The 19,287-nt window shown below is 49.9% G+C and overlaps 2 protein-coding genes across 7 annotated transcripts; both read right to left on the reverse strand.

Annotated features, from left to right (window-relative positions):
* Positions 1-836: 836 nt before the first annotated feature.
* LOC105191443 (kelch-like protein 17) lies at positions 837-16,938 on the reverse strand. Of its 6 annotated transcripts, none has more exons than XM_025297517.1 (10): positions 16,754-16,930; positions 14,396-14,606; positions 5,821-5,941; positions 4,944-5,109; positions 2,799-3,193; positions 2,289-2,509; positions 2,039-2,221; positions 1,669-1,747; positions 1,362-1,537; positions 837-1,281 (listed from the first exon to the last, which is right to left on the reverse strand). In XM_025297517.1, exons 2-10 carry the CDS (start codon positions 14,599-14,601, stop codon positions 1,080-1,082), a joined length of 1,749 nt encoding a protein of 582 aa, XP_025153302.1. In that variant the 5' UTR covers positions 14,602-14,606; positions 16,754-16,930; the 3' UTR covers positions 837-1,079. The 6 variants fall into 6 exon arrangements, with proteins under 6 accessions (XP_025153302.1, XP_025153304.1, XP_025153303.1 ...); XM_025297519.1 differs by having other exon boundaries at positions 2,340-2,509; positions 16,754-16,929; XM_025297522.1 differs by having other exon boundaries at positions 1,090-1,281; positions 1,685-1,747; positions 16,754-16,938.
* LOC105191436 (Small ribonucleoprotein particle protein SmE) lies at positions 3,635-4,481 on the reverse strand. The gene has a single exon (XM_011154847.3). It carries the CDS (start codon positions 4,367-4,369, stop codon positions 4,085-4,087), a length of 285 nt encoding a protein of 94 aa, XP_011153149.1. The 5' UTR covers positions 4,370-4,481; the 3' UTR covers positions 3,635-4,084.
* Positions 16,939-19,287: the final 2,349 nt, after the last annotated feature.

The raw sequence follows: 19,287 nt of genomic DNA on the forward strand, positions 1-19,287 counted from the left end.
AGTATTGTATCGACGATTGCAATAAATCATCTCGAACATGTGCAATTCCAAGTTCACTGTATTCAATTCGAACGCACGCGCGCCCGCTCGCGCGAGGCATGTAGACGAAGAGACGCGTCTCCGCATATGCTGTTAGATAAGACGGGGCTAGATTGTAAATAGACGGCATATGGTTTGTGGGAACGGGACCGGGGCCAGTAAGAGTACTTCACTTGTACGCTGATATTAGACAATAATAAAAGTCCATTCTTTCACGAGTCACTTGTATGCGTGTGTGTGTGTGTGTGTGTGTATGAGATCTGTTTGTGCAAACGACGCTTAACGCCATCTCCTTCCCCCTCCCCGTCGATTTGAGCCGTCGACACGACCTCTTTTTCCGCGCATCGGGCGGAAAATGCCCGACGCAGGTAACACGCGCGGATCGGCTAAATTAAAGGAGTGCGGCGAGCGACGCTGAGGTTTAAACGCGGCGAATGACGCGGACGCGGCGCGGCCGCGTTTGCTCGTAATGCCCCGATATGAATATTCAACGTACGTATGCGAGGTGCTCACGTACGCGCGCGCGCTTTTCGCAATGCTCTGTTTGGCGAACATACAAGTCGCGTGTATTGCGTGTATTGCGTGTACAGTTCCGCGACTCGGCGACGTTTGCGCTCGCTTTCGTCGAGCGTTCACCACGGCTGTCGAAGCTGAGGTAACGTCGCGCAAACAGCGAGGAGGACTGCCCGCTGTTTGATGTTTGCCCGAGGGATTGTTACAAGAGAGGGGGGAGAGACACGTAGAAAGAGATAATCTTCCATAACGTGTAGCGTAGCGCTAATCGTATTGTTACTCACTTATAATAAAAACACCCAGAGTCACAACGTGATCCTTGGTGCAGTCTTTTAATTGGGTCGCTGCTTGAGAAATGAGTACAGAGGTATGTAGCTGTGACGATAAACGCACTCGCGCTGCTTCGCGCGCAGATCTCGTATCGAAATGAATTCATCGCGGTGAGATCACCGCGAATATGCGCCGCGCGCGCGCAGGAGGGTGATGAATATTTACAGACGCGCAATCTGCCGGCCTAGCCCCGGCGCTCAGTGATTGGACTTGGACACCGGATGGTTCGTCGTGAAGACCTCGTAGTCGACCACGGAGAAGTGATAGTCCCCCATCAGCACGGTGTTGGACGCGTGATCGCCCTCGTAGCTGTGCGGCAGGTTGCTGTAGCTCTCCTTGTTGACGTTGCAATTGCTCGATATAAGCAGGTCGGCGCCCGCGCCGAAGATCGGCCCGATGCTGCAACACACGCGGCGTTAGAGAGATCGAGTTGCGGGGGGGGAACACACTTTCCTTCTCTGTAAGAATCGCGTCTTTACTCGGGGTGGTGACAGGTCGCGAACGACTTCTTCACGATGTCGAACTTGGTCGGCGGCACGTCCTCGTTGTTCGCCAACGTGAACAGGAAGGCCTTCTCCGAGGAGACATAGTGCGCCTTCGCCGGCTTGCTCCATGGACTGTCGCTGAAGCCACCGCATATCTCGCCGCGCATCCCCTAAAAGCAGAGCGACAGAGCGTACTTCTACCGGAATCTCACACCTCCCACCGCTTTCTCTCTCTCTCTCTCTCTTTCTCTCGAGCGATCGCTCGTCATGACGAGCGAGAAACATGAGCGTACACACCCACCAGCACTATCACGTACGTCGGGCTGATGTTGTCGCAATGGCGGTGAAACGACGCCGCCGAGTATCCGTGGCTGGACGCCCTGAAAACGACAGATTGCGAGTCGTCACTACAATTCGGCAAACATGACATATCCTACGTCGACGACTTTATCCTGATCTATACGAGCTTGTAGCTTGTCTCACCTCAACTGCCTCAAACGTATTTTCCTTCGAGTATACGATTTAGTACAATAAAATCGTACGATCGAGTAAGAGTACGAGAGAATTACGTACGCAAAATAACACGTAAAATTGTAAGTTTAATGTTCGAGGACAGAATCGTTCTCGACAGTTTGGTAGCCACACAAGATGGCCACACACAGGAGACCCACCGATAGATGAGCCGCCAGCTCTGCTTGGCCACGCCGTACCACTGGTTCAGCAGCCGCTGCGAGCCCATCTTGTCCCTGGAGAGGATCTGCGAGCCCGGGAAGAGGAACGGGCTGACCCGCGGCTGCAGTCGCTTGTCCGTGCAGATCTCCGCAAACTTGTTCGGCAGGGCGGCATACCTATACCTAAAGCAATCGTCGAGATCGAAGGGTACCCGCGCGCGACGGTGAGTGCCGTCCCGCTAGATCGTACCTTAGAAATTCTGAGTCGCTCGAACATCGATCGGCATTGAAAAATTCGTACCTCTCCAAGGACAACTCGATCGGCACCGCGCCGGTCGGCTCTACCTCCTCCGCGAACACCTGACTGTCGATCAGCAACAGCCTTACGTGGTGTATCACGCCGGACAGATGCTGGCACACCCGCACGCGCTCCTCCTCGGTCCAATGTTGCGTGGGCTGCGTTACACCTGCCTGGGAGCGTACGATTAATCGCCGGTGTTTAATGCGCTACGTGCGTACAACTCACGACTATACACCCCGTGTGAGCGAGAGGTTCGACTCTGTCGAACGAGGGCGTGCAGGTTGTGGACCAAGCAGTGGCGATTAAAAATGCTAAGAAGCGTCGCTTTTTCGTGGATCTTTCTCCCCTCCCCCCTCGCCCCCATTGATTTTCTCTTTCTCTTTCTCGCGGCGGGACAGCCTGAAGAAGCGGAAACATGCTCGGGAAGACGGTAACGGGGCTTCCTAGGTGAGCACGAACCTGATACTTTGCCCAATTGAGGACCGCGCGCCACACATCCTCCTCCTCCAGAGCGAGGTAATCCGAGGATATCAGTTTAACCAGAGCGTCCTTCGGCAGAGTGCAAAACGCCGTTGTTTTTACCGTGTCCAAGGCGTTCTCACCGATAAAGGCGAAGCACCGCTCGATGAACGATGAGCACGCGACTTTCCCTGCTGGAGCACACAAATGGACTCGATAGGTGAAAGAAGAAGGGAACAGACTTAAGCCTAGGAAGCCGTTCTCGCCAGCATTATTGGAAATTAGAACTCGACTATTCGCATCCGTAATCCGCCGTGAAAACGTGATATTATCAAAAGACGAGAGAGTGGAGCTTTGATCGAGCTTGACAAACTTCATCTCGTAGTCGGAATATTCTGAAAAGAAGAGAAAATGATCCAATGTGAAGCGACATCAGCGTGTAAATGCGGTCGTTAATTTTGACCGTTGACAAGTGCCGTAACAAGGTAACGAGATCACTGACAAGATGTCGAATCTGAAGCAAGATGTTTGACTATAGATCTGTTCTTGCTTGAAGGACTTTAGAACTAGCGCAATAAGTTGGAGCAAAGCAGATATATTTTCTCTTATTCTAATTTATTGCATTAACGTAGTTGAAAAGTTTGTCAAAAAAGAACAGATCCTGTGTGTGAGTGTGTGTACTCGCGTACACACTTACTTGAGAAAGATCAATCGTTCGCACACCAAAAAGAGTATGCGTGTGTTTAATTAATTTCTCCATCTGTCATCTGATTAGATTCAAGTATTTGTCATTTGTTATTGACATCATTCTCGGCGCAAGAGTAAATGAGCATAGGTTGAAGCATGAAATTATTTAATGACCGCTTATGTACATCCTATTTATCCTCTGTAACTTCGCACGGTTACACATTCATCAGGGTGGATGTTTACAAGAAGAACTGTCTCACAATACAAAACAAAAATAAGCAACTTTGGATTGCCTAACCAACCAATCACAATGCATACATCTTCAATTTAGCATTAATTCGAAAGTTGTTATCACGTATGTATATTATTCTTATTATTATTATATTACAATGCAAATATGCTCGTCAAAAGTGGTCACACGCTACGCTCTCGGTAGAAATTAATTAAAACTAGGACAAACGTATCCCGTTCATCAGCCACGCGGTTCATTCTCTCCGAGAAATCCAAGAACACTCGACGATATCCCTAAGTTATCCAAATTTTCATACAGCTTCGAATGGGCTCGGGTTGAGGTTGTGTTTGAGGTTACACCACCATGATTAGTTGACTCCGGGATTCGTGTTCTGTATCAGCGTGATGTTGTCGCCCTTCAGCATGATCCGTCCCAGGGGTTTCCTGACCTTCGTCTTCTGATAGTACTCCTCGGCGTCGTCCAGCACCAGGTTCATGTACTCGTCGAAGCCGACGATGTGCCCCTCGATTCGCAGGTTCACGTTCTCAAACAGCCAGACTTGGACGCGCGAGCGGTTTTGCAGGTAGCGGAATATGAGGTTGATGGGCTGGACCATCACCTTCTGGACTTTTTGCGGACCCTTGTACGACATTTTCGTGGCGGTACGTGGAAAATTGGTCCTGACGGTAATTAACAGCGACAAGCAGCGTGGTTTCGCACGACGTTTAGACGCCAATATGGCGTCTGCTAGTGCTACCAACGCTGTCCGGCTAATGATCTAGTGACTCTCATGCCGGCATACACTCTCAAAATTTACCAGAACTGGGCTGGTTTGCATGGACACTTTCTACGGCAGCATTCTCCTCCGTGAGAACGTACGAATAATACACGTTGCATCGCATCCGTTCGATACAGTGCTCCTAAATCGTGGCCATTACAGGTGGAAAAAAGAATAGAAATTCCGACATGCTGATAGGGACTTTAGCTGAACATGGTTACACAGATTGGTCATATTACCAACATACTAAAGCCGCCGTAACGTGCTGCCGAGAACGTGCAAGCGACAAGCTTCAAAGCGGTCGATAAAAGCGCGCTCTGCCTTTGTAATCGTGAGTAAAGTCGCTTCTCCGAAAAAATTCTTTAAAAACAAATATCAAAATACTCGATCGACAACGTAGAAATCACCTTTTGAAATTAACGTCGGAAATTAGCAACGTGAGACTTACCCGGAACGCGATCCTGTGCCTCTAAAGCGGCAGTTAGAAGCGCACACGCGTTGCCAGGACTTAGAGTGGCCGACACGTGTTCCTCGCAACTTCGCCAGAGCTCGTCGAGACCGAGTTCCTGCGCCAAGCCCAACATCTCGAAAATCGCGCTGTCTTGCAGCATTATCTGTCATCAGTCAAGGCAGAATTTATGGGTGCCATGTAAAATTAGGTATACATTGTACGTAATTGGTACAACGGACAAGAAATTGCGCACGAGATTCTGTGCGAAGTTTGGTCGTTTGAGACATAACACAACGACGTGAGCTTATGGCGGAAGAGATGGAGAAACAAAGAAAAGTAAAGCCACGTTAATCCACCAAAACTTCGCGATTCCTTGCTCCTTCAGCTCATTCGAATCGTTTCGAACTGGGCTTTTTTTTTCAAGGAATTTTTTCTCTCACCGCAACATCGCCCCCGTTTATGACATGAGATATACCAACTTACATCTAACACATTCAACATTTCAGACATTTTCTTTTCAACATTTAAAAGAGCAATTCGCAAACATAGTAAATCAGGGAAAGGAGAGAGACATCGACCTCTCTCCGTGCGTTGAAGTCTATCAATTTCTCAACGCTCGCGAATAACTCGTCACATGAGGCGGACGAAGATACACCGAGAGAGAGAGAGAGAGAGAGAGAGAGAGAGAGAGAGAGAGTGAGAGAGAGAGAGAGAGAGAGAGAGAGAGAGAGAGAGAGAGTGAGAGAGAGAGAGAGAGAGAGAGAGAGAGAGAGAGAGAGAGAGAGTGCGGCAAAAGCACACAGAGGAAAATCACCGCCGACTGCTGACTGCACAGAGGGAAAGAGAGTTATCGGATAGCGCGACCGACACTCACCTTGCCGGTGTAGATGTAGTGAATAAACTGGCGAAACGTATCCGGATGCGCGTGCGACATTCGCACCGGCGTTGGATTTCCAGCCGTGCCTATCCTCTTCGGCACCGTGAAGTTCTTGCACCTGCAACATGATGACATTTCGAAACGAAGACACGTCTTTACCATAGACATAGCAATATAGGGACAGAGCATAGAGTTGCGGGGGGGATAACCATTGCGGGAACCAGTGCGACGAGGTAAACTGTGCCTAAATCTAATTGGTGGTTGTGCCGTGTGTTAGTATTTGATACATACATAGATGTGTATGAAGTTGTGTGTGAGTGAAATTATGAAAAAAAAAAAAAAGACACATAACCTCTGCATAACCTCTGCAAAATAATACTGTCAGTGTAACTGTCGGTGTCGTATAAGAAAAGATAAATACAAGTAATAGAATGGTGCAGTGTTGTGTTCCAAAGTGCAAGAACAGGTCCGACAGCCAAAATTGGAAAAAAAACCAACAACGTGGAGAAAAATTGAAAAATTACCTTTCACAGGTACGAGATTGCATGTACTGTAAAATAATTGTATTCAATTTTTAAAAAAGTTTTTTAACATAATATAAATATTTATGTTTAGCGTTCCAAAAAGTAATACCAGCCGCAATTTGTGGGCCGATATCTTAAATCTCCCATCACATATTCCAAATAGTGCACGTATTTGAATATGCGCGCTACTGTAGCCGATGGCTGCATTCAGCAGACTCAACAGTTGGACAACATTACTAGATTTTCCACTGAATCTCGCTCCTGATTGGCAAATACTTCTAGGTCTATGAAGAATCTAAAAGAATGCTCCAGTCACAGACAATAATCACTAAGCGCTCTCTGATCACTTTGTTCTACTGAACGCGGCCAATGAAACTTGGACACTTAGTCGCCCCCCGCATTTCAGCGCAGCACTCCTCTCCTCGCCTGTCTTACGGGCTTGTACCATAGACGTAGGAATATAGGGACAGAGGAGCATAAGCCCGTAAGATAGGCGAGGGGAGTTGTGCTGAAATGCGGGGGGCGACTGTGCCTAAGTTTCATTGGCTACAATAGCGCGCATATTCAGAGCGTGTGATGCAGAGCGACTTGGCTGTCACTGGCAAATAGTAAATGCAACAAAATGATAACACCGACAGTATTTTGCAGAGGTTATGTATGTGTCTCTTTTTTCATAATTTCACTCGCACACAACTTCATACACATCTATGTATGTATCAAATACTTACACAATACGGCACAACCACCAATTAGATTTAGGCACAGTTTATCTCGTCGCACCGTCCCGCAATGGTTATCACCCCGCAGCTCTATGCTCTGTCTCTATATTCCTACGTCTTATGACTTATACTTTGTCCTTATATTCCCATGTCTACGGTCTCTACACGCTGCCGTGCAACGATCGCCGGGACTCTTGCCCGCGATCGGTTACTTCACGCACTCTCCTTTTCTCTTCCCGCGTCTCTCCCTTTCCTTCGCTCTTTCTCTCTCCTCCCTCAAAGAGACAAACAAGACACGAGCACGTCGTCGTCGTCGTCGTCGTCGTCGTCGGCGCGTCGTAGTTGTTGTTGCTTACGCTACTACTTTCTCGCGGTATTTCTCATTACGCAAGAGCTTAATTGACTTCGTCACGAGGCAGCAGGGACACACGAAACCCAGCTACGAGCGGCTGGGGCGCGCTACTCCTATCCCTTGGAAATTAATGGCAACCTTCAGAAGCACCCTCGCGCATACCCTTCCGCGCGCCGTGGCATGCTGGTCGCGAGATAGCGAGAACGAGAACGCGCGGATCGAGAGGGGCCCCTCGTGACCCATTAAGGCCCGTTCGATTCCCGGACCCTTTGAATTCCGCCGGTGGCGTAATAAAGGCGAAGGTGTGCGCGCGCACGTAGTAAGACACTAATCTGCCCTGCGTGTAACCATTCGTTCTAATTGCTATAAATATACACGAGGTAATTCTCGGGGAAAACTTCGGCCGGAGATTCGCGTAACGTTACGTAACGGGAACGCAGTAATTTCGCGGTGCGATTAATCTGACCGGAAAACGGAATATCGAGTGTCCATTTCGCCGTCGCGCTCTGAGAGCCTCGCAGTTGACTCGATTTCAAATACTGACGTGGAACGTGCTCGAAACAATCAGAGAATCGAATCAATAGAATTCAGTTGAACAGTACCCCGCGGCGGTCGGGAGGGGGCAGGGGCTAAATATAAGAGTAATCAGCTGAAATATGAACGTGTTTGCCGCCGCGGATCAAGTCACCCGTCGGACGATCTTGGAACTCAAGCAGAAGCGAGCCCCTAGTCTCAGTGTCTCTTTTCTTCGTGTCCTTTGTTCTCCTCTTCTTTCTCGTCCCCTCCCCTTTTCTCGCGCGCGAGCAATGTATAATTAAGTGAGACGTCGAAGGGAAAAATACACGTACCCGGAAAAATACACGACGTTCAAGCGGTCCAACCCATTGACCACGCGAATGTATCGGAGGGAAATTGAATTTTCCGCGACCGGGGGCGGGGGTGGGAGCGGGAAGGGGGGAGTGTTATTCCAGCAACGAGAAAGAAAAGGGGCGGGGGCGCAAGTGAGCCGGCGCGGTCGACTCGGCGAACGCAAATTGATTCGTTTCTCAATCGACTCGGCCGGGCTTCGTTTTTATTCCGCGTAGTCTTAGCGACGTTAATTAGTTTCGCCAGACGGCCGTGGAAAGAAAGGAAAGAAGAAAGAAAAAAGAGAGTGGTGCATGATAATTCGTACTTCCAGTAACGACGGCCGGTGAGATAAATCCGTTAACAGCCCTCGGCTATTATTTTCCTTGTATTATTTAAGTTTATCGTCCGCGTCCGTTATTCCGCGAGCACTCGTCGCGCGAGCGAGTTCTCTTTATGAAAGATCGCCGCGATCATTTTCCAGCTCCGCGGAGCCCCGGGAGATTCGAATGGACTCTTTGCTACATTTATTAGTACCAATTGTTCTCGATTCTCCCTCACGCGCGCACACACTACAACGCATTTACTACAACGCGTTTAGGTATCAATTCGACGTGATTATTATTAAAGGCACGAGACAAAATGAGAAGGGTTGATTATCTCGGCTCGCTCGATGATCAAATTATAGCCCGAGGAACGGTAATTTTAATCGCATAATGAATATTCTCTCTCTCTCTCTCTCTCTCTCCTCTCCTCAATCTAATACGAATTATATCAAGTTTTTTAAAAGTAACGGACCTCCCCCTATTTCAGAATCTATGCATTATAGGAAAAAATTACTCCAACAATAGTTTTAGGGTTCATAAAGTTCTGTTCTTTTGTGACCTCAAATTTGACCTCGACCTCAACCTTGAAAGTCATTTAAAGGTCAACTTGCGTTTTTAAAATTGGAACCCCTATTTGTATTACACTGCTTTTTTCCTACCAATTAATTTGAACAACTTTTATCTAAAACATTTTTTTATTTGCCTAATATTTTTTGAGATATTTGAAGAAAACTTGATAACTTTTTCAATATTTAACTTACGACATCTCGCTAACTATTTGTCGGAAGAAAAAGTGGTACTAAACTTTTCTGCTCTATTTAATCTCAAAAATATATTGTTATAATAGCGCTCTGACTTTCGTTAACTTACCGACTTTTGGAAATTTCAAAATCATCAAATTAACAAAAATCAGGGCACTATTGTAACAATATATTCTTGAGACTAAATAAAGCAAGAAAGTCTAGTATTACTTTTTCTTCCGACAAATAGGTAGCGAGATATCGCGTAAGTTAAATATTGAAAAAGTTATCAAGTTTTCCTCAAATATCTTAAAAAATATTAAGCAAATAAAAAAAATGTTTTAGACAAAAGTTATTCAAATTAATTGGTAGAAGAAAACGGTGTAATAAAAGATAGAGGTTCCCATTTAAAAAACGTAAGTTTACTTTCAAATAACCTTCAAGGTCGAGGTCAAGGTCACAAAAAGGTCACAAAAAGTTTGAGGTCCCAAAAAAACAGAACTTTATAAACCCTAAAACTTTTGTTGGGGTCATTTTTTCCTATAATGCATGGATTCTGAGATAGGGGAGGGGGGGGGTCCGTTACTTTTGGAAAGCTTGGTATATACATCGCATCGTCCGTTATGTTCATCATACTTGTTCCGGCAAAACGCGTGCACAAAGCGCAACGTCGCGATAGATGGCCGGTTGGCGAGATTCGAGAGACGAGAAAAGGATTTAAGACGCCTGAACGGCGCGACGAAGTGTGCCGTGCGCGATCGCGCAAAGCACATCGGCGCCTTCAATGGAATCAAAAAGAATTGTGTCAAAGGGTGCGCAGCCGGCCGGGGGCGGCTTTTGAAGTCGCAACGTTACGTCGCGCGAGACCGGCCTGGCTGGCTGGGATACACGAAACGCCCGGGTGCGAGGAAACCGGCGGCTAAAGTGGATGAAAAGCGCGAAAATACGGCCAGGCACTTCGGCTTCGGTTAAGTCGAGCGTTTCCGACGTAGCAAAAGTTTCGACCTTTCTCCCTCCCTCCCCCCCCCTCTCTCTCTCTCTTTCTCTGGCTCTCGTGAAACTCGAAACTCGGGAGCACCGCGGAACGCGTGTGCACGCGAAATCGACGAATGGTGAAACAATGTTTATCCGAATAAACTGGAATGTTGTAAACCACACCACCATTTCACACAGCAGGGGAAATACCGCCTGAGAGGCGGAGATTAAAAAATAACCCGGTCGCCTAATGAGAAAGAATAGCGGACGTTAATCTGAATCGCGGAAGTTTCGCGAGAGGTCCGTGCAACATTTCTATCAATTACCAACTCGGCCGTCGCTTGCCGCCTCGTCTGCAGCGCGCAACTCGGCGCAAAATCGTCCGCGGACGCGTGGCTACCTACTAGGGATGGGCGATACGGTATCGATATTTTAAACTATCCTATCCTAGATACTTTTGGATCTAAATATCGATATTTTTCTTTTCAATATTACTGTGTGTCGATATTTCAAGAGCAGTATCGGACTTCCGATACAGTTCAATACAAATCATTAGTATTCTATTGGACGAAAATTTTAGCGTACCGAAACTTTTGGAACTAGCGCTACCAATCACAGCCATTCTCAGTTCCGTTTGCGTTTGAATTGTCGCAAATCGTTGCAAATTAATGGCGAGAATTCGATTGACATGCACTCGCTCCGTCCCAGTGCCTAGTAACTTTTTGTTATTAGGCGCACTTGTTCGAAGTGCGTATTTTTATGCTAACCTGAGTGCGGCTAATTTAAGAAGCTTTCTGAGTTTGCGTATATATCATGTAATTTGTTAAAAGTACTCCGTCTTAAACGAAAATGTCGCTGAAACTAAACAGATAATATTTTTAATCTGCAAACATTTAGGCCGGTATTCATAGTCGGATCTTATATTTAAGATCGTCTTAAGTTCATCTTCAGATATTGTGTGGATCATTTCATTGGCTACATGGTATCTAAACATGAACTTAAGACGGACTTAAATATAAAGCTGCATTCAGAAAATACAACGGTTACAACGGTTGAACAATTCGTCAATGTAATTGGATTCCTTCCTTTTTTCCTATGAAATGACTAGGAATACATCTATTTCTGACGCATTCCTAAACGGTAATTGTAATAGATTTTAGTATAAACAAGTATAAATCAATAAATAAATATATAGTAGGTACATAGTCAAAAATAAGGATATTAGTGGTATCGATATTACTACACTAGGAAAAATGTTACTACACTAGGAAAAATTGCTGCGTGAACAAAAATTTTGTTGTAACAACAAAATAATTTGGTTAAAATATGCCCACCTGTTTAGTGCCTGTACTGTTTAGTGCCTGTAAACAAATATCTTGTTTGATTACGGTTTGTTCGTATAACGTAATACTTTTGTTATAGCAATCAAAAAGCTTTAACTGTATGAATTTTGTTAAAAATACAATAATTTTTTCTTAATAAACAAAATCTAAATTTTAGCGCACAGAAAGACAAAATAGTATTACATTGGACATTATTTTAGTTTATGTAAAATAATATTTCGTTATTATGTAATTTTTATGGATAAAATAACTAAAATGCTTAATTTTTATATACGAGGTCCAAGAACAAAATCATTTGGTCCGGAGAACAAAGCAGAAAAATATATTTACTTGAGACAACTAAATATTTTGTTACATAAAACAAGATATTTGGTTGCTATTAAAAAATGCCTCAACTAAATACTTTTGTTAGAGATACTAAATTCTCTTTCCTAGCGTAATATCGATATTTTTTATTCGATATTTTTAATGTATCGATATTTTTATTTGCGATACGTATCGATATGAAATCTCGATATTTTCTATTGTATCGCCCATCCCTACTACCTACCATGGCGATGGTTGCCTGCGCTTGCCAGTTCACCGTTTCGCGAAATTTTGCGAATCTAATACCGCGAAAACGCATCGCCAAGTAGTCTCGCCTAATCGGCGGAGAGCTGTTTCATTTCGCCGTCCTCCGCTCTTCTCGCTCTTATTCGTGAGCTCTTTCTTTTAGATCCGCGCTGCATCCTCCGCCAAAGGTGCGTATTAATAAGATGAGCCAAACCGCACATGTGTCTTTGAGAAATTTTATTTCCGCCTTGCCAGCGCGCCGGCACTCACCGGCGGATACGGACAAGTGCTCGAGTGCGCGTCTCTTTATCAGGATTTTCAATAGCCGGGAGCGTCGCAAAGAGTTTTGAGTGCGGCGGCACGCATTGTCCGTCCGTCCCGGCCGCGGACATCTGTCACGGACACGCGTAACTTAATTTTGCGAGAGGTTCGCGTAGGAGAGGTTCGAACGGCCCGCAGTGAGAGAAATAGACGGAGCCGGGAGGGAGAGAGAGAGAGAGAAGAAACAGGAAGGGACAGGGGAAAGAGAGAGGGGAGTGGCGGAAGGTGGAGATGACGGCGCGACGACAAAGGTTCCGCCGCTACTTTCCGCGCCCGATATTAAAGGGTTTCGCGAAAATGTCATAATTGACTTTACAATTAGCGCCGTCTTGTCTCGCGATGCGCCAACCCCTCCTCCCGCTCTTCCTCCCTCGCCGCTAGTCTCGCTCGTCCTACCCTCCCTCCTAAATATCAATCGAGCGTCCTTCTAGCGGACGCGGGCGAAGCGGAAACGCGTCGTGATGAGAGCAGCGCGGGGGGAGGGGGGGGAGGAAAGAGAGTACTTCTCTCGTTGTCCAACTAATTAGAACAGCCGATCGACTCGCGTTTCGCTAACTATTTTCATAAGCCGTAACAGGCCTTTAATTAAAATTCATAGCTGGCACGAACTCCGGCGCCCCGCGCCGCTCGCGGAAGTTCAATAAGTCGCTGCTTCTTTCGTCTTTCCGGATCTCTGATGATATTCACGATAGCGTCGCGCGAGAACGAGACGGGTGTCTCCTTTGTTCGTTTTATCCGCGGCTCACGCGAGGGGAAACACTCGCCGTCCCCTCTCTCTCTCTCTCCCTCTCTCCCTCTCCCTCTCTCTCTGTCCTCCTTTTCCCCTCTTCACTCTCGGACGGAAGTCAAACAGCGTCTTCAGCGCTAATGCTGCTCATTAACGACGACGTTAATTAAGAATTCCTGCTTGCCGATCGGGAATTGGCAGTCGTCGAGGCTCTCGATGATATTTCGTCAGCGTGCAAGCTGTCCAGAGCTTTCTCCCATCTACGGAGATCTCTCAAGCAACTTGCAGCACGGAGAATTACTTGACAGATATTTAACATACCGCTCCGGTTCGCTTGGCAACGCTTGACGACATGGCGGAGGGAGGAAAATGAAACGTCTCCTCCGGCGTCGAAAGCCGCCCCGTACGCGCGCGCGCGCCTCGAAAACGATCTCGATACGACTCTCTCATGACGATTAAAATCGAGCGTTCTTCCCGTCCTCCATCTATCCCTCTCTCAGCGTCGTTCGAACTCTCCGAGGAAATCGCGCTCGCGCGTCAGGTTGATCGACACAATGGCGACGGTACGCCGTAGCGAAAATCATTATTGACAATTAATCCCGTTCCAGAGGGTATCGCGCTTGTTCATTTGTCGAAGTAACCGAACCGTACGTTGTCCCTCACGGCTCCAATTCCTCGCGGTGTATATCCGCGGAAATGCTATACGCGCGGTGCCAGGAACGATCTCGTCGATTCGCGGGGAATTTTAGGCGCGAGTAACCGCACCACCGGAGTGCGCACTACATCCTCCGACTCGACCCGACGAGTCTCTCGCGTGAGACTTCTCTAATTGCGTCGTTATGTACGCGTCGCTTCCTGAAAGGAAAAAGACAGAGAGAGAGAGAGAGAGAGGGAGAGAGAGAGAGAGAGAGAGAGAGGGAGAGAGAAGGAGGAAAAACGAAAAAACAAGAGGAGACAAGAGAAACGTCCCCTTATAAATCTTGCCGAGAACGAGAGTTAGCAAAGTTGGCCGTCTCGCCGATATTTCAGCCGTCGCTTGGCGCAACTTTCCGGAAACATCACGCGCGCGCGCGCAAGGGATCTTGTTTCGCGGGCAGAATAAAGGCGAAATTAATATTTACATAAATAATGGCTCGTTAAGACTGACCTGGCTTGAAGTATTAGTCTGTGGGCGTAAACCGGGGTCTCGTCGCGCCCCAGCAGAAACACGATATCAGCCGAGTCTTTATCCTCGGAGAGTCGCGCCAGATCCTCCAGCAGCCTCGGTACGCCCGACATCCCGACCAACCCCGCCTCGCCAGACATCCCAGCGGCACCTGCCGCCGCCCCGACGGTAACGGCCCTAGTTACCATTATTCCTGTACGGACGATCGTTAATCAAAAGTGAATTAAGTAATATCGGCTGGAGTAATTAACGAAACGGATTCTCCCGCGCCCGCGCCGCGCCGCGCCGCGCCGCACCGTCGCCGTTGTCTCTCGCGTCGCACTATAAATAAACACCGACGTGTTTAGCGTCGCCGAGCCTGGGCGCGAATCCTACCCTATACGGCTGGTTCTTTGGCTGTAACGCCGGAGACAGGGACGAGTAATTACGATTTATCGATTGGGGATTAATTCGAGCGCGGGTCGTCGAATAAATTTGCGGCCGCGCACCCAGCGGGAAATTTCGTGAAAAACGTGCAGCCGAGGAGCGCGTTTTCGTCCCGGAAAGAAAAATAGAGGGGGAGAGAGAGAGAGAGAGAGAGAGAGAGAGACGTGAAATTTATCACACGTTTCTTATCGCACACCTCCCCCGCTCTTGACGCTGGGAAAATCTCCTAACGCGGAACAGCGGCGGTAATTTGCGATAATCCGAAATTAATAGGACCGTCAGGCGGCAAGAAGATGACAGCTACGCGGTCGCGCGGATGGCGTCCGGCCGAGTTTTTTGCGGTCGCCTCCCACGTCACATCGCACTGTCGGGTCGCTTCGCGTCGCGTCGAGCCGCGCCGCGCCGCGTTCGCGTCGCGTCGCATCGTGTCGCGGAAATTCGGTGGCGTTGGGAAAAAGCGACAAAACCGATTAAGGTACAATCGGCGCTAATTGCGCTATTAATATTTGATTTGCGCCAGGCCGCGCGCTCACACTCGCTCGGGCCGATCGCGCGAGGGACGAGATAGGGGGGCCGAGGGGAGGTGGGATTTCGTGACGTTGCGGCGGCGGCAGTACCAATGACGAGCGTGTCTCCTGATTCCCTTTTAATTAGTACGGGTTTTGTAGTTTTCGAACGCATCAGCCGTCGATTGTAGAGCGAAGCGTGAGACGAGAGCTCGCAATCAGCGGTCGTTTACCCGCCGCGCGCGCGCTCGCGCTCGCGTCCGCGCCACCGCATCGTATCGCGTTTCTGGCCGATGTGATTCGATTAAAATGTCATCGTCAGGGATGGCTCTAACGTCTGTCTATGATGATTCCATAAAGAACTAATTAGCGTTCAGTTCGGACAGCGCGGTAGCTGCGGCGATACGCGCGCGCGCGCGTCAAATTGATCGTTGCCGGCTTTTCACCCCAGGCCGCTCTTATGTTTAACGTATGCGCTCGTCGTCGTGTCCTCCTCTCCTCCGCCTCCACCACCTCCACCTCCTCCGAACGCTGATAAGTTTCGACAGTAACGATGCGCCAGACATTGTGATGAGTTTACTCGAGATTAAATCCTCGTGTTTGCACTCCCTCTCTCTCTCTCTCTCTCTCTCTCTCTCTCTCTCTCTCTCTCTCTCTCTCTTTCTCTCGCGTGCGCGCGCGAGCGACGGTGATGGCCCGGCGGATTATCCCGCATCGCAGAGACTTCGACAGCACGCAGGGTGCGCCCCGTTTCTCGCGTGAGTGCACGTTCTCATTGACGCGCGGTCGCGAGAATACGCTGTCCAAGGATTGCAGATGACGTTCTCAGGCGAGACCGCACGCGAGGCCACGGTCACCACGTGTGTGTGTGTGTGTGTGTGTGTGTGTGTGTGTGTGTGTGTATCGGTGCACTTTAAATAGCTGCGGTATTATCCACACGTGAACATTCCTCGTGTCGAGCAGTTGTGTCCGGGCGAGAGACTCCCAAGCCCGGATCGGCGCATCGCGTCACATCGACGACGACGACGACGACGACGACACCGTCGTCGCGCGCGCTCCCGACGGCGACGATTTGATCGGAAAATCGCCCTGACGCGCGCGCGCGCGAGCCGATCGATCGACGGGTCGATAGCGAGACGGGCGACACTCACCTCCGCGCAGGGCTCAGGCGACTTCTCTCTCTCTCTCTCTCTCTCTCTCTCTCTTGAGAGAGAGAAAGAGAGAGAGAGAGAGAGAGAGAGAGAGAGAGAGAGAACGAGCGAGCGCGCGCGAAAGCGGCGTATAATACAGCACACACGTGGACGCGGAGAGACGCGACGGTTGCACGGTTGCGCGGTTGCGAGGCTTGCACCGTGTGTGCAACGCTCGTTCCGCCGCGAGCCACTCGCTCCAGCGTCGCTCCTCTTGCCTGCTTGCCGGGTCGTCGTCTCGGAGCGCGGAGCGGCGTCGCGCAGGCCGCCCCGAGTGCTCGGCTTCTCTTCCACGTCGAACCCGTCGGCTGCTGGCTGTCACAGCACACAGCTGGTGACTTGGCGCGGCGGCGGCGACGGCGGCGACGGCGGCGACGGCGGCGGCGGCAGCGGCGGCGACCCGAACGCACGCGTGAAAAACGGAAAACCTTCGGGAAAGTTCTGGCCGGTGGGCCCGCGAGTGCAGAACAGGTTTTACGAGCGCTGGACCGGGCCCTCGCTCGGTTATGCTGCTCCTCCGACATTCTTAGAGGGGCCTGGTCGCTCGTTCTCGTGCTCTCCCACCCCCTCTCTCTCTCCCTCTCCCCTTCCCTCGTTTTCGCTTCTCTCTCTCCGCCCGCCGCCACCGCCGCCGCCGCCGCCACCACCCGGCCTTTCTCGCGCCTCCTGCCGTCTCGCTCGCGCCGCCGCTGGGGCCCTACGCGGCTCTTTGTTTCGCTCGTCCTCTCGTCGTGTCTTTGTCCCGCGGGGGGCCCGTGCTCCTCGCGAGATCTCGCTGCTCCTTGGCCCGTTGTTGCCAGATCGTCTGTAGATCACACCATCAGAAAGCGCTCATGATGCCGCTGCGCTCCCGCGAGCTGCCGGGCAGCTCTCCTGCGCTCCTTGAATTCCGCTATGATGCCTTCGCAGGCTCGCCGACGACTTCCGCCCAACGGCCGCGGTCGGTCCGATAGATCGATGACAACGTGCGATGACGCGGTCTCGAGACCGGACCGGAGACTCGGTCCCGCGCGCGCGCGCGCGCGCGCGAATTCATCATCGCGGCATCCTTTCTCGCCGGTGGAGGCGGCACTCGCGAGAGCCGCTTCGCCATGGGCGATGGTTTCTGCCCCGCGTATATACGAGGTTTGATCAGAAAGTAACGGGAATGTTTAATTTTCTCGGAAAGTATTTATTTAATCTTCAATGTTTATCCCATCTCCTTCAAAGTAGTCCGCCTGTGATATTATACACTTGTGCCAGCGTGGTTTCCAGTTTGAGAAACACTGGTGGAACACGCCTCTTTAGTCGTATCGTCTCGAGCTGGATCTGCGATTTCGCCTTTATCTCATCTATCGTTGTCGAAAAACATTGTCCTTTGAGTGTCCTTTCGGGAGTTTAGGAAAAAGGGAAAAAGTCACAGAGGGAGCCATGTCTGGAGAATAAAGGCGGTTGCGGCATCACAACGGTGTTGTGTTTCGCCAAGAACTGTTGGATAAGCAAAGCGGTATGTACGCTCTCTGATCCGACTGATTTCGCCAAACACGAGAAAATCGCCAAACACACTGAGAAGTACGTCTTGCTCATTCGCTCGCCAAACACAAACTAAAGCGTCGCAGCTGCCTGAAAATCGACACCGGTACGTCACTGGTAGTGCTACCAACACACAACAAAGAATCAACTGAATAGACAGGATACAGCGCGCGCAATTTCAAAATTCTCCTTCAAACTTTTCGATCAAACCTCGTGTCATGTCTGATGTCAGAACTGGCGCAGATCCGTCTGCGCGCGTTGAACGCGTAGAAGAAGAAACGCGAGCGATCTCCGTGCGGGCCCGATCGCCGGGCGAAGGTCCCGGAAGGAACGAAGGGGAATTCCGCATGCGGCATGCGCGCGCTTCCGTGACACACGAAGAACAGTTACGCGGAGCTGATACTATTTCGGAAATGGGCCCGCGTATCCTGCGGTTTCGCGGTGAGACGGTGGATCCTGCACAATGCGGTTCCGTTGATTCGTGTCGCACGGGGAAAGAGAGGCGGCGCGGCGTCTCTCTTCGTTCGCTCTTACCGCCGCAGGCGTTCAACTTTCCGCCGCTCCGGAACTAATCGTTGAAAAAAGGAGGCGGCGAGTGCTCTTGCATCATCGCCTTCTTCATCTCTCTTGCCCATTCAGCGCAGCGCGCGCGCGCGCGCGCGCCCGGCAGAGACGCGCGTTTTGATTGCTCAAATTGGAAGAACACTTGACATCTTTACGGGCGATCCGAGAAAGAGAGAGAGAGAGAGAGAGAGAGAAATTTGACGTTTCCGTGAAAGCTCGCTCTCGCCCTTTCTCCCCACCATTTCCAGAGAAATAATTCGTGATCCGAGACGCGTGTGTCGTCCGCTTCGATCGCGACACGGCGGAAGGCACGATTCACGTCGGAAGTGAAGTTTCGAGCGTGCGGCAGAGCGTTTGTTCAGGAGGATCGTCCCCTCCGCCGGATCATTCAACGCCGCCGGAGGTGAATCCGCACGGAGGTATTTCGCGAGTCCTGCCGCAGATCCTCGCCCCGACAGATACCGAGATGATCCGCCCGCTCTTGCTATCGACTGCCGGGGAACAATTAACTCGGAATCTGGTTTGACCCAACGTGGACTTCGAAGCGCTGTTCGAAGTTACTTGTTCGCTCCTTTCCGTCCTCCTGCGGTCGTGTGCCCTCCCGCGCTTTCCCCGGCGAGTCGTCGCTCGCCGCAGCCGCCGGAGCGACCCCGCAGGTATTGCAGCCGTCGCACCG

Source organism: Harpegnathos saltator, unplaced genomic scaffold, assembly GCF_003227715.2.
Source record: "Harpegnathos saltator strain DR-91 unplaced genomic scaffold, Hsal_v8.6 scaffold18, whole genome shotgun sequence".
In the NCBI taxonomy this organism is placed as follows: Eukaryota; Metazoa; Arthropoda; class Insecta; order Hymenoptera; family Formicidae; genus Harpegnathos; species Harpegnathos saltator.